Source organism: Delphinapterus leucas, chromosome 6, assembly GCF_059928025.1.
Source record: "Delphinapterus leucas isolate spDelLeu-1000000601 "Yukka" chromosome 6, BTC_Dleu_Yukka2, whole genome shotgun sequence".
In the NCBI taxonomy this organism is placed as follows: Eukaryota; Metazoa; Chordata; class Mammalia; order Artiodactyla; family Monodontidae; genus Delphinapterus; species Delphinapterus leucas.
Window position 1 is genome coordinate 44,943,001 of NC_143134.1, and position 14,704 is coordinate 44,957,704.

General features: G+C 40.0%; 1 protein-coding gene across 1 annotated transcript; it reads right to left on the reverse strand.

Moving 5' to 3' along the window:
- Positions 1-1,155: 1,155 nt before the first annotated feature.
- CHMP5 (charged multivesicular body protein 5) lies at positions 1,156-14,702 on the reverse strand. Its single transcript, XM_022551651.2, has 8 exons — positions 14,572-14,702; positions 13,246-13,350; positions 11,549-11,595; positions 9,701-9,794; positions 9,477-9,548; positions 5,847-5,955; positions 4,225-4,337; positions 1,156-1,853 (listed from the first exon to the last, which is right to left on the reverse strand). The coding sequence occupies exons 1-8, from the start codon at positions 14,638-14,640 to the stop codon at positions 1,803-1,805; spliced, it is 660 nt and encodes a 219-aa protein (XP_022407359.1). The 5' UTR covers positions 14,641-14,702; the 3' UTR covers positions 1,156-1,802.
- Between the last annotated feature and the right edge of the window lie 2 nt (positions 14,703-14,704).

Below are 14,704 nucleotides of genomic sequence, written 5' to 3' on the forward strand. Positions count from 1 at the left end.
CCCTGGTATCCAATGTACTAAAGTGGTCTAGCTGGAGCACTAAATATCACTAAAACTGGCAATATATGGGTCACTGATTTAACACTGGCAAGATAAGAAATAAAGCAGGAACGCTGGTTGAGTGTGAAGCTCAGGGTAATGAGCTTAATTTGGATGTTAGATTTTAGGTAGTGGTGGGGCATTTAATTTGGAATACCCAGAACTGAAAAAAAGAATAAGGAAAGAGGTCTGGGCTAGTAACAGTTATTTTGAGGCATTAGTTCATAGGTAATAGTTAAAATCATGGGTGTGAGTTATCTCAAGGAAAGTATGAAGGGTAAGAAGTTATCCCAGATTGGAACTATAATGGAAGAAATATTAAAAGGGCTGAGTGAGAACTTGTAAGGAAGCCAAGGAAGGTTTCAAGAAGGTAATGATGAATAGTGTAATATTTGCTCCACTGGAAGTCTTCTTCAAGGGTGAGGTTAGTGGGGATGGGAGAGGGTTACATCCATGTCTCATCCTCACCTATAACTAGACAGTGAAGTTTTGAAGAGAGGAGCTGTGATTGTTCTTGGTATCCCCTGGGTTGGTATAGAGACTCTACAGGGCTGGTGTTCAATAAATGTTTATTGATCTGCTGACACATGAAAGGCTGGTGCATGTGACACTGTGAGGCAGCCAGTGAGGCTGGCAGAGGGAGGATGGATCATTAAAGACCCTGAAATCTAGCAGGAATCTGGACTTGCTGTAGCACTCCAGGCACTTCCCAAGAAGGGAATAAAGCCCACTTTTTTTTTTTTTTTGCCGAGCTGCGCAGCTTGCAGGACCTTAGTTCCCCGACCAGGGATTGAACCCGAGACCATGGCAGTGAAAGTGCCAAGTGCTAACCACTGGACTGCCAGAGAACTCCCAACCCCTGATTTTTAATTGTTAATAACCCCTCACATGAGACGTGGCAGTTAACAAAGTACTCAAGACAATCAATTATTCCTCACAAAAGCTTGTGAGGGAAGCATGATTTTACTAGTAAGGAAATAAAAATTTAGAGGTAATGCTGCCAGTTAAATTCGATTTCTGTAGTGGAGTTTTTAGGCTGAGTCGACATTAAAATTATATTAAATTTGGTTTCTGTAGTGGAAGTTTCAGGCTGAGGTAATACTATTAAAATTATAACCTTTTGAAAAATATTTATTGAGTATAAATAAATGTCCTATACATTAAATATCAAGAAATATTCATTATTGATTACAAGTCCACTGTAATACTGAATGAACCACAGAATCAAAATAGCCACCCATGATACAGTAGTGATAATTCCATTCCAATATGGGACACAGTAATGATTTACTCACAAGACACAACAAAACTCACCAAAAAAGGCCATCACTTTAACCAACCTATAATACCACAAGAGAAAATGGTTTTGAATCATAATATGGACAGTCCCACTAATCTCGTCTTTGTCATCAATTTATCGGGTCAATTTGAGATTGTGGAGATATGCTGTCATAGAACTTGAAGATTCCCATTTCCTTGGTTTTATCTCAAAATTATTATTAAGGAACGAAGTTATACATACCCAATGATAACTTTAAGTAAGTTAGTCTTTCATAAGAGAGAAGGAATAAAAATTTAGTATGAAGAAAGCTTCCTTCAAGCAATAAGTCTCTTAACGGAAAAAAAATGAAAGCAATGTAGTTAACTTTTCCTCCAAAGAAAGGAAAGAAACCTAAATCTGTTATGGCAAACTTGTTAAGATAAATATTTCCTAGTCCCAGAATATGTGTTTATTTTACATGATGTACTTGAATGATGCAAGTCTACGAAGCAGGGATCTGTGGCAATCCGAATTCATCCACCAAGACTCCATCCTGTGAAAACGAAGAAGTGTTTAGTGCCACTATTTTCCAACTGATAAAAAAAGAAAAAGATTACAAATGTTTAGTAGTCAAAACTCATTTCTAAGTGTTTAATCAATGAAAAAAATCCCACTGATAAGATGAGAACAAGCTGTTTTAGAAAGGTAAAGGGGGAAGTGATAAACCAGGAAAAGAAGTGGAAGAGATCAAAAGGGATGACTCCTTGCAGAGTAAGGGAAGAGTACAGAAAGAAAGAGAAACCTAAGAGTAAACCTAGAAAGGGGAAAAGGGGACTGGGAATGTCCAAGAGTGAAGGCAGAGGAGAGAGTGCTTGCTCCACATTCCCACTTTCACTCTGATCCCAAAGTGAACCAATACCTTTTGTAGCCTCATCAATCCTTTTATTTATTTAATTATTTTAAAAAATTTCTTTATTTATTTAGATTTGGCTGCATTGGGTCTTTGTTGCTGCACGCAGGCTTTTCTCTAGTTGCGGAGAGCGGGGGCTACTCTTCGTTGTGGTGCGTGGGCTTCTCATTGTAGTGGCTTTTCTTGTTATGGATCATGGGCTCTAGGCACACGGGCTTCAGTAGTTGTGGCTCGTGGGCTCCAGAGCGCAGGCTCAGTAGTTGTGGCGCACGGGCTTAGCTGTTCCGCAGCATGTGGGATCTTCCCGGACCAGGGCTCAAACCTGTGTCCCCTGCATTGGCAGGCGGATTCCTAACCACTGTACCACCAGGGAGCCCGCCTCATCAATCCTTGAAGGAGCGGTGCCCTGGGACAGGCAGTCACTTCCATATCACACTTTACCACAAACTTATAGGCAGTGACACCACTATCAATTCAGAAACCATACCTCAACAGCACATTTAAGTCAGGAATCTGTGACCTTCTAAAAGTGGAAATAACACACATCCCTCAGGGACCTGTTACCAAGGATTTGAAAAGATGGGCTATGGTAGTGTTAATAAAAATGATTTTAGGTATGCTGAGAAAAAGCAACCTATGCACCTGGTGCCTTGAAATGGTGAGGGTGGCCTGTGTAGTAGAGAAAGGTAAGACGACCCCAGGCTCAAGTAAGCGGGGGGGAGGGGTAAGGTAGGGGAACACACACATTCGTCAAAACCATTTATAAGGGGGACTTCCCTGGTGGCACGGTGGTTAGGACTCCTCAGTCCCAATGCAAGGGGCTCAGGTTTGATCCCTGGTCTGGGAACTAGATCCCACACGCATGCTGCAACTAAGAGTTCGCATGCCACAACTAAGGAGCTGGCGAGCCGCAACTAAGGAGCCCACTTGTTGTAACCAAGACCCAATGCAACCAAATAAATAAATATTAAAAAAAAATGCAGTTATAAGGGACCTGAGAAATTACCTACTTTCCCACCTTTTTGTTCCCCACATTGCACAGGTAGGAAAAACATGAGGTTCAGAAAGAAGATACGAACTTCTAATTTGCTCAGAGTCACACAGTGAATAAAGGCAGAGCTGAGACTGGCTCCCACTCTAGGATTCTGTCAACTATACTGTGCACCTCGATGTGCACGTTGGGAGTAGGTAAACACCAGGACTGTAAATGGCCAGTGGCAATAGAAAAAATGACATGTGATACCAGAAACTCAGATGGGGTAAACAGGATTTTATAAGCAGCAAAATTTTATCTATTTATAATGACAAGCATGTAGATTTGAACAGGGCTTTAAGTTCGCAAAGTCCTTTTACATACAAGATCTAATTTGATCTACACAACAATTATGTGAGATAGTTACAGTTATCTGCATTTTATAGATGCAAGGAACAGAAAAGTTCAAAACAGCTAAGTGATTTGCCAAGGTCTCACAGTTAGTGGTGTCAATCTCAGGCTTACACCCATATGTCCTGATTCTATTTCCTTGTTGAAGTAGAATCTTTCTACATTGTTTTATACTTAAATTATGAATCCCTCGTTCAAAAAAAAAATCCACCCTATTATTGATCATCGTGTCTGGAGTGGACCTTTATTTTATGCTACCACCCCGCATGGTTCATGCATATGTTGCTGCTGCTTTCCCAGGAAATGTCTAAAACCCAATAGCACCCAGTCCAAGCTCACAAAAGTGATTATGTATACTATACAAATTGTCATTGAATAAAACCATCCCTGGGCCTCAGTGACACTATTTATGTAGCCTATCCACAATCCAATGTGGGAAAACTGGGCTTTCAAGGGTTCCCAAAATAATGACAGTCTTTCCTTGTTCTTACTTAAGAATACCTTTTAGATTCCCAGACCATTTTGCATAGAAAATAAAACAGAAAAAGATTTTACCTTATTCTTACTTAAGAATACCTTTTAGATTCTCAGACCATTTTGCATAGAAAATAAAACAGAAAAAGCTTTCACCTTATTCTTTGTGTCAGTGGGAACACCTTCTGGAATTGCAGGTGCAGCTGCTGCTTCATCCAAATAAGAACTGTCTTCATCAGCCAGAAGCTCATCGCCCAGTGCATCCAACTCTGAGATTGAAATAGTCAATATTTCAAAAAAATGTAAGTAAGAAAACTGGCAGCTAATGTTAAGAAAGTTGGCCAAATTATTTGCAATAAGATGAAAACTTAAGAAACAAAGAGAAGGGATTAATTTCTATTTTCAAAATAAAAGATCGCCATTGTAAGAAATTTTCAAGGGAACTGGTGTAGTAAAAATCCATGAAAAACAAAAATTAAAATCAAACAAACAAAACCATTCCCCACAGGTTTATAAGGCCCAGTCTTCATGAGAAGACTCTATAGTTATCGGTTGGCCAATTCAAATTAGAAAATCCTGATGATAACAAATGTAAAAAATCCTCTCCCATTTATTGATGAACTTGAAAGCAGGCAGTGAAAGGAGGTATTAGATTGTTGTATAGTGAGTGACCATTGCACGAGATCAGGCTTTAAAAATAAGTCTATGGCAAAGTGAGCTGGAAGTGACCAGGGGAAATGGCAACAGCAGGTAGAGACTCATCAGAGGAAACTTAAGATGAGAAATAAGAAAATAAAGAAATAAACAGGGGAAAAAACTTTCTAGGCAAAACAGAACATGGAGAGAAAGAAGAAGTAGTAATGGGACAGGGGAATCATGCAAAAGAAAATCCAGTGTGGGGTGGTCCTGCCATCTACCCAGTTGCTCATGCTAGAAATTGACAAACACCTCTGACACCTCCCTCTCTCTCCACACCCAATCAATCATTAGGTCTTGTCCATTCAACCTCCTAAAATTTCTTCAATATGTCCACTTATCTCTGTTTTTGCTACCACCACCATAGTCTCAGCCACCACAATTTCTTAAATGGACTACAGGAATAGTTTCTAAACAACTCTCTGTGAGGCCACTTAACAACCCCTTCCATTTTGTCTTGCTACCCTCTGCTCATCCTTCAGGTGCAATGCCTGTCACTGACTCCCAAATAGGTTAGATTCACTGGCTATGTGTTCCTATGGTACACCATACTTCTCCTTCCCAACAGTTTGTGCTCTTATAATTAATGAATTACTTGAAACAAGCAGTTTCTTACCCCTGCTAGAGGAGAAGCTTCATAAATGCAGGGATTGTGTTTGTTTTCTTCAAGGCTGAATCCCCAGCATCTAATACAGTGCCTGGCATATAGCAGATGCACACTAAGTATTTGCCAACTACTGTTTCTTGATCTGCTTCGCTGTTCTGAGGGAGAGGACTCCAGCAGGAAAATAAAGAGAAAAAAATCAAAAGGAAAATGGCAGGGAATGGCAGTGTTTGGATACCAAGCACCAGGTCAGCAGAGGACTTTGCTTAGACATTCCTTCAGAGCTTGTCCATCCCAGAGTTGGTGGGGTATGCAAATCTGATATGGCTGCCTCTCAAGCTCTTTGCCCAGAGACTATACCATAAACTCTCAGGGAACTACTGCAGAAATTTTCTCTAACATTTGGGAGAAAAGGTCCCAGGCAGTCGCTCCTCTCAGATGCTAAAACTACATATACAGTGCTTTTCCTATAACTTACCTGCTTCTAGGTCATCTTCATCTAATTCTGGGGTGCCGTAACTACGACTCAGTGCTTCTTGGATTTCATTTGCATCTTCCATCATATCCTCTAGCTGGTCTTGTAGATCCTACAAAAATATATGACAGGATTTTTATTCATTTCTTACCATTTTTCTCTAACTACCACCTGTCCCTATTCTCTCCCCTGAATCTCAGAAACGAGCAATGGCCTACATAATCTTCCTATTTTGGGTGGTAAAATGTAAACTTCAAAATAAAGAATAGAATTGGTAATCTTGCATTTGAATTTAAGGTGCTTCATGGAAATCCAAACTTCTACTGCAAGAATAGATGCCCAATCAGCTCTCTCATTACAGAAAGTTTCCTTGAAACATCAAATCAAGCAACAGTTACACTATCAAAATTTTTCTAGTTAATAGAGAAAAGGAGGCAATTGAGACAAGCAAATTACTCTTCTTGAGTCAGCCAAAAACTGACTATGCTGTACAGGGAAAGGAAGCAGTAGCAGAAACAACTGGGTAGTACAAAAGAGTTGTTCTGGGCCCACCCCGGATGGGGAAACAGAAATGTAATCAGGATAGGCTTGATACCTGAGACCAGGCTGGTGAAAAAAATTGATTGAGGGCATAAATCTTCTGGGAATTATCTATTTGTACTTAACTGGGAGACTATTACAAGGCCAGAAAGAATGTAAAACCAAGCTGAGCAGTACTATAGCATAATAAAGGGCAGTTAGTATAATGGTTAGAAGAGCAGACTCTGGAGTCAGACATATCTAAGCTAAAATTTGGCCATTACTCAATGAAAAGTAATGTCTCTTAGCCTTTATTTCCTCATCTGTAAGATGGGATTATTAATAGTCATTCTTCATAGGGTTATAATAAGAATTTATTGCAATAATATATGTCATAATATGTGTCAAACACTAAGCACTTAATACTATATATCTTCTACTGTGTTAAGGATGTACAAAACAATATGTTTTTCATATACTGAAAATTCCACATAGAGGGGAATGGACTAGTGTTGATAACACAGAGGGTCCAAATCAGTACCACTTATCCTTCAGGATTTCTAGAGCAATGCAAAACATTTAAAAACTCCTTCCTGGCCCCCAGATTAGGTTTGTTTTTCCATATAAAGGGTATAAAATAAAGCGGAGAAAAACATTTTTTTACAAAGAAAATGCTTTGTTTTTCTGCATTTCCAAGTGCCAAACTATTGTACATATGTAACAGTCTGCTATACAGAGAAGCACTGGCTGAAACAATACTTAAAATAGAGTGAAAATACATAAACTAATCAAGTTGAACTTATATTATGCTTTTACATGTCAAGACAAGTCTGCCAAAATCATCTATGGATAGGATTCCTAGCAATAGACTCTAGGATAGACACAGAAAAGAAAAAAATCATCACAAAGAATCAGCAGGTTCAGTTCTGGAAAAACAAACAAAATCAATACAAAACAAATATAAGCACTACACTTGATGTGCAGAAACTGGGAAACAAAAAAGACAGAAACAGGGGAACATACATACATAGAGGCAAATTTTCTGAATGAGTACTATAAAACAGTGAAAATGTTTTACAAGTAAAGGATTTTAGGAAAACAAGTGGAATTCAAAATACCTAGACCAGCCAAAGACACATACCCATACACATCAAAAAAGTTACAACGAAAGGGGCTTTCCACCTGTCATGCAAGCAAATCTATGAGGTGACAGGAGAAGGACAATTAGATGGGGAGAGAGCCAGACAACCATAGGTGAAAGACGAAGAAACATACAAAAAACCACAAAGATCAAAATTTCTATTTTGTTCATTAAATAGCACTAATTAAAACACAAGGAACCCGAAAAGCAGAAAATAAAATTTAGTTTCATTTTATTTTATTATCAAATAATAATATACAAATAAGACACGCATACTCAGAACATTTTTCTCAGTGAAATCTCCTGGAAGATATCACTAAGCCTAAATTCTTGTAAGCAGAGACTGGTGTGGAGGATTAGAAAGAGGGTCCTGAGAAGTATAAGGAGGGGTGCTGGAAAAGAGCAAAATGGGAGGAATGCCTCCACTTACTAAAGACCAGAACTACCCTACCAGAGAATACGTCTGCAGAAGCCGTAAAATGCTGGGGACATAGTAAATATTCCACCAACAAATAATGCTCCAATTGGGCAGAACTGCTTTATCTCCATGAATGGCCTCTAGTTCATTTGTTCATCAATCATTAGATACTTTCTAAGCACCAACTATGGACAGGCACTGTTTGGGGCACTGGGGATACAACAGTGAACAAAACTGAGTCCATGCCCTCTTAGAAAGAGACATTCTACTCCGGGGGTTAGAACTATCACATATGCAGAAAGGAAGGCTTTTCTCAGGCCAGTCACTACTCCTTCTGCTAACCCTGTTTGCCATCTGCGCTGTTCAACTGAGAGAGGCAAGAGGAGCCAAACTCTTAGGGCTCAGTGCCCCAGCCAAAACATGATCTCAAAAAGAAATGCTAATTTTAAGGACCTAATGACATTATTATTAAAAATCTAGGGACTTCCATGGTGGGCCAGTGGGTAAGACTCTGTGCTCCCAGTGCAGGGGGCCAGGGTTCGATCCCTGGTTGGGGAACTAGATCCCATCTGCTGCAACTAAGAGTTCACATGCACAACTAAGAAGCCCGTATGCAACAACTAAGAAGCCCGCATGCCACAGTGAAGATCCCGCGTGCTGCAACTAAGACCCAGTGCAGCCAAAAAAAAAAAAAAAAAAATCTAAAGAAATGGGGGTAGGGGATCAAAAGGCACAAACTACTATGTATAAAATACATAAGCTACAAGGATATATTGTACAAGGAATACAGTCAATATTTTATAATAATTATAAATGGAATATAACCTTTAAAAAAAAAGATGACTCAAGTTCTGGGGATCTAAAGTACATCATGGTGGCTATATTTAACAATATTTGCAAGTTGCTAGGAAAGTAAACCTTAAATATTCTCACCACAAAAAAATAGTAATTATGTGAGGTTATGAAGGTGTTAACTAACTTTATAGTGGTAACCACTTCACTATATATATGTATCAAATCATCATGTTGTATACCTTCAACTTACACAATGTTATATGTCAAGTGTATCTCAATAAAACTGGGGGAAATAAAATATAAAGAGAATTACTAGAAGAGAGAACCAATTCTACACCAGGAACTGTGCTAAGCACTTTATGTATATGTCCTCATTTTACACTCAGGACAATCCTGGGAGATGAGCAGCAACATCACTACTTTACAATTGAAGCAACTGACTAAAAATCATTAAGTGAGTTAGAAGTAAAAGGAAACTGGGTGCTTATTCACTGGGTGCTTATTATGTGCCAGGCATTGTGCGTTTAGATATACCAGCTCATTTATTTCATCCTAATTATAATTGTATGTGGTATTAGGATCCTTAGGTTAACAATGAGGAAAGTGAGACCTTTGGAACCCTTTCCCAAAGTTACTCTATTAGTAAATGGCAGAACCCAAGATTCAATCCCTCTCCTGTGCTCTTCCCATCACGTACACAATCATTTTGATTCTTTCAGAAACAAGTGTATATTCTTGGAGAATCCAGTACACATCTCACCTCAATCTGGTCGATTTTCACTTGCTTGTATGCTTTCTTCATTTCCTTTACACCCAGTTTCATAGCATCAACCTAAAAAAAAGAAAGAGAAAACACCATGTCTTAAGAAGCTGTGTTGGTTAAACTGTCTTTTAAAAACCATGGGAAAAGAGCACAGAGTACAAAAATAAAATAAAATAAAACAAAAATAAAATAAAACCATGGCAAAGGTGTTTTGGGAGTACCGTGGTCTTGGTGTCCTTCAATGACTGGATGGTGTAATTGGCTTGTTCCATGTTAAATGACTGTTGGGCAAGATTGTCCCGCTGCTGCTCATACCTTTTTAGAGTCAATTGAGAAGGATAAATGTGAGCCAGATAGAAATCCTCATGAAGAAAGTATCTCTAACACAAAATAAGAGAATTTTCTTAAAAACAATAACAACAAATGTTAAAAAATTAAATATACAGAAAAACTGGGAAAAACAATTTAATCAGTCTAACACAAACATCATTTGATGTCTCTCCAGTCTTTTTCCTTTGTATATATTTTAGTTACAACACTATTTTCCACTTAACATTATTATTATTACTGCTGCTTTCTACATTGCTAAGAAGTCTTAATACATGTTTTTATAATGTTTTAGATTATTTCCTATGCTAAATTCCCAGAAATGGAATTCTTGGAGGAAAGGGCAAGACTGTTTTTAAGGCTCTTCATACACATAGTGAAACTGTTTTTCCAGTAGACTGAACTCCTTGAGGACAGGTATGTTATTTTATTAATCTCGTATCCACAAATAGGCAATCTATCCAACCTAATATAATGCCTGACACTCCATGTTTTTTTAAAATAAAGCTTTATATCAACTTATAATACTGCCTCAAAGACTTATATCCCTATAGCCCTTATACAATATTTCAAAACCATCCAACCAGAAGAAAAATGGTCAACGATGCAGGCAAATGGTGGTGGAACATTATTACCCCATTAAAAAGTATGTTTGCAAAGAATATTTAGAAGGACAAAAATACTCATGATATAACATTAAGTGGAAAAGGATAACCTATATACATGCCATTTGTTATCTTCTAAAAATTATATGCACACATACCATGTATGCACAAGCAGAGAAAGAAACTGTAAAAACAGCATTTTTATTAGCAGTGGTTATTTCTGCTAGTAGGAATCTAGGCAGATTTCCTTTTCTTCTACTCATGTTTATGTACTTGCCAAGTTTCTACAATGAATAATATCCTTTTATTAAAAAAAAAAGTTACCTAAAAATTGCAATGCTACCAATTAGAGAGGTAACAGTTTTATCACACTCTCTCACCACTCTAGGCATTATAATTTATTTTTCCAATTCTGTCTAATCTAAAAGGAGTAAGACGGTGTCTGATGTCTTATAAAAAAGTTAGTTTATAAATAGGAATAGAGATATCAACAATTTTTCTGGTTCTTTATTAGCTGATTACATCTGACCTCTATAACCCTGCAGAGGGTCTCAACAGCTCACAAGGGTAAGTACCAAAGATACTCTTGGGCTTCTGCTCAAACACTGGGACACAGTCACCTAAAACAAATTAAGGACCGTTAAATCTTCTGATGGGAGGGAACAAATATTCAAGATTCCCAATTTTACAGACAAACAAAAATTAAAAAGGCACACTCTAATTAAATAAATGGGAGAATCAAACTCTATAGATCTGGGCAGTCCAATACAGAAGCCACTAGCCACACATGGCTACTTAAATTGTTAAAATTAAATAAAATTAAAACTTGAGTTCCTTAGTCACATTAGCTACATTTCAAGTGCTCAATAGCCACACATGGCTAATAGCTACTGTACTGAAGAGCAGAGATACAAAACACCTCCCATCAAAGCAAAAAGTTCTATTTAAATGGGCAGTGCTCCAACAGATGTTGCTGAACATGCAGGGGGAGAAAAACCCAGCTAACTGTATGTGTAAATGAAATTTGCAATTAACTCAAGAATACTTATAAAGTGGTATGAAAACGTAAAGGAATGGAAGACCATTTCCCTTTTGGTTAAACCTGCTAGAGGAAAGGAGGTTATGCTTATAACTTACATCCGCTTTTGCTTTAAAACCCGCAAGGCTTTCTGCTTGACCATATTCTAGGGAGAAAAACAGATTTTAATGAAAAGAAATAGAAAATATACATATGGTAAAAAAAAAATCTCCCATATCCCTACATACCTCTACTTCCTCTCATCTTCAAAGTAGTAGACACAGTGACTCCTGGATTGTTCACTTCCCAAGCAGGCTTTAAGCCCCAGCTTGTCTCAGTCTTGGCATCCCACATCTCAGTGTACTGAAGTACATTTCATTTTCCTAGTGCATATTATCTCTACTCCCAGCCCCAAGAGGGCCGATTTTGTATATCTAGGTGCCTTAGGGAGATTCCCAATTTGGACAGTCTGCTATCCACTCAAACTCAGCATGCTCAAACTCCTCAGCCTGCTCTTACCTTGGAAATGACTAATAATGGCCCCGCCAGTCTCTCACTTCTCTAGGTTGAAAACTGTTACACCAACCTTACCTTTCCTCTCTCTATTGTGTCTTCATGCACTGCTATCTTAGATTTTCAGAACTCACTTTTTTTTTTTTTTTTTGCGGTACGCGGGCCTGTCACTGCTGTGGCCTCTCCCGTTGCGGAGCACAGGCTCTGGGCGCGCAGGCTCAGCGGCCATGGCTCACAGGCCCAGCCGCTCTGCGGCATGTGGGATCCTCCCGGACCAGGGCACGAACCCGTGGCCCCTACATCTGCAGGCGGACTCTCAACCACTGCGCCACCAGGGAAGCCCCAGAACTCACTTTTAAATTGATTCCTCTCATGTCATTCTCATGACTACCACCATGGTTTAGGCTTTCATCTCCTCAAGTCTAGGTGGGCATTCCTGCCTCTGTTCGCTCTTCATGCCATGCCATCTAACTAAGATGGCAGAGAAAATCCTCCTGTCACTTCCATTTCTAGACTGTTTCATAAATCATTTTATTTGTCTCCTCCAATGAAGAAGGAAAAGCAGGTATTACTACTTCACAGATGATAATAATACCTAACATTTACTGAATGTGTCTATGTACTAGACACAGTGCTATGTAGGTCACATGAATTACCTCATTTAATCTCACACTTTAAAGTAGATATCATCCCCATTTTATAGATGGGCAAACTGAGGTTCAGTGATGCTAAGTAACTTGCTCTAGCTTGAATGTCTAATAAGTTACAGGGATGGGAAAAAAGAAGACAGTTCTACATTCACAGTCCATGCACTTAAATATACAACTCTATGTTTCTACCTAACAGAAGAGGAAAATAAAAAATTAACTGACTTTATAAAGGTCACAGCTAGTAGGTAGTGATGATATTATTAATAGAACACTGGTACTTTTTTCCCAATATGCCACTCCTTAACCAGTCTATTATACTTACCTAACCTGACTAGCCTGGCAACTCATTATTCCTGAGCAGGCCCAGCTCTCCAGGTAGAATATAGCACCTTCTCAGTAGAATATGCTAATTCCCATGTACATGCTTCTGAACATGTGACCAGCATCTTCTCGCCACCAGGTCAAATCCCAGCCTTCCTCTCATATATGGCTGCAAACTCTCCTCCCTGAAGGATACACCCTCACGTATGTTTTCTTATTAGACTGTGAGCATCTCTTCCGTATCTCTCACCAGCCCTTACCACCAGGCCCTACTTCCACAGGTGCTCAAGTTAGGCTGTCACAGTACCTTCTTCAGGTGCTGCCTACCTTACCTTTGCAGGACCCTCTCTCATCTTCTTGATCTGATCCTTATACTTCACTAGTTCAGCATCCAGCCGAGAAATCTTCTTGTCAATAGATTCTGCCCTGCTGTCCACCTTGAGGGGAAAAACATCAAAGGCAGTAGTAGTTATTGCAATACATTTACATGAAAAGTGGCAGGAGAGGAATGAATATAGAGGAAGAAAGGACAAATAAAGAAGAGGGGCTTCCCTGGTGGCGCAGTGGTTAAGATTCTGCCTGCCAATACAGGGATCACAGGTTCAATCCCTGGTCTGGGAAGATCCCACATGCCTCGGAGCAACTAAGCCCATGCGCCACAACTACTGAGCCTGCGCTCTGGAGCCCGTGCGCCACAACTACTGAGCCCGCATGCCACAACTGCTGAAGCCCGTGCACCTAGAGCCAGTGCTCTGCAACAAGAGAAGCCACCGAAATGAGAAGCCTGCGCATGGCAATGAAGAGTAGTCCCCGCTCGCTGCAACTAGAGAAAGCCCACGTGCAGCAACGAAGACCCAATGCAGGCAAAAATAAATAAATAAAATTAATTAATTAAAAAAAAAAAGAAGAGCATATGGTGAAAGGTGGAAAACAGTGATTCCTAACTGTTGGTGGTGGGGAGATTCTCAGCCAGAAACACTGGAGAGCTTTTATAAACTATACTCCACCCCCTAAATTCTAATATTCCAGGGTCGCTCTCAAGTGTGCTTGAGCATAAAAAGAATTTGAGAATCACTGGGCTTAGTTGAGATTTCCCTAGAATCAGAGGCTTGTCAGGCTGAGGGCTCAAGCAGGCGGTGTGTGAAATGGGTTAGTGCCCAGTGGACCCCGGCTAGAGCTTTGATCTAATGCTATTCGCTTGGATAGAAGGTGGTGGCTTAATGTCAAGGGTCAGAGTTCTGAATTTTGTGTTACTGAGACCCAGGATTGGGGTACAGATATGTTGAACTAGGATATCAAGCCGAGGGTCCTGACGTGAGAGAGGGATGAGGGATGGAAGAGGAGTTAGGGGTCAGGCTGCACGAGGTGGGAAAGCTGTGTGGGCCTATGGCTGGTAGGAGCGAGGAGGTAAGGAAACAGCGAGTGGACGCGGCACGGGCATCAGAAGGGGTGGGGCGCAAGAAGGTCGAGACAGTGATGGGTTAGGGGTCCCTGGTTTGTGGAGTCAGCAATGACTTGGGTAACAGGAAAGAAAGTGGGGTGGAGAGCGCTGAGATGCAGTAGGTCCGGGACCCAGGAGTAGGCGCCGAAGCCGGGGGTGGGTGGGGTTGGGGGGTGTCAGGGTCCCTGAGCCTAGTTATGCGTGTCTAAGTGCCCACCGTGCCAATGCAGTCAGTCAAGCTGGGAGGCGGAGCCTTGGGTTTCGCTTTCCCGAAGAATCGGTTCATCTTGAGCGGCCGCGAAGACAACCCAAACACTGGAGCAAAACCAGAAACGGAAGCAGAATCACCT

What these genes read in the sequence shown, in the direction of transcription:
- CHMP5 (XM_022551651.2), bottom strand. Translation starts at nt 14,640, where the DNA reads ATGAACCGATTCTTCGGGAAAGCGAAACCCAAGGCTCCGCCTCCCAGC. An exon ending in GTTTTAAAGCAAAAGCGGAT is followed by an intron (nt 9,795 to 11,548) that starts GTAAGTTATAAG and finishes GACTCTAAAAAG; the next exon opens with GTATGAGCAGCAGCGGGACA. An exon ending in CCACTGACACAAAGAATAAG is followed by an intron (nt 1,854 to 4,224) that starts GTGAAAGCTTTT and finishes TCGTTTTCACAG; the next exon opens with GATGGAGTCTTGGTGGATGA.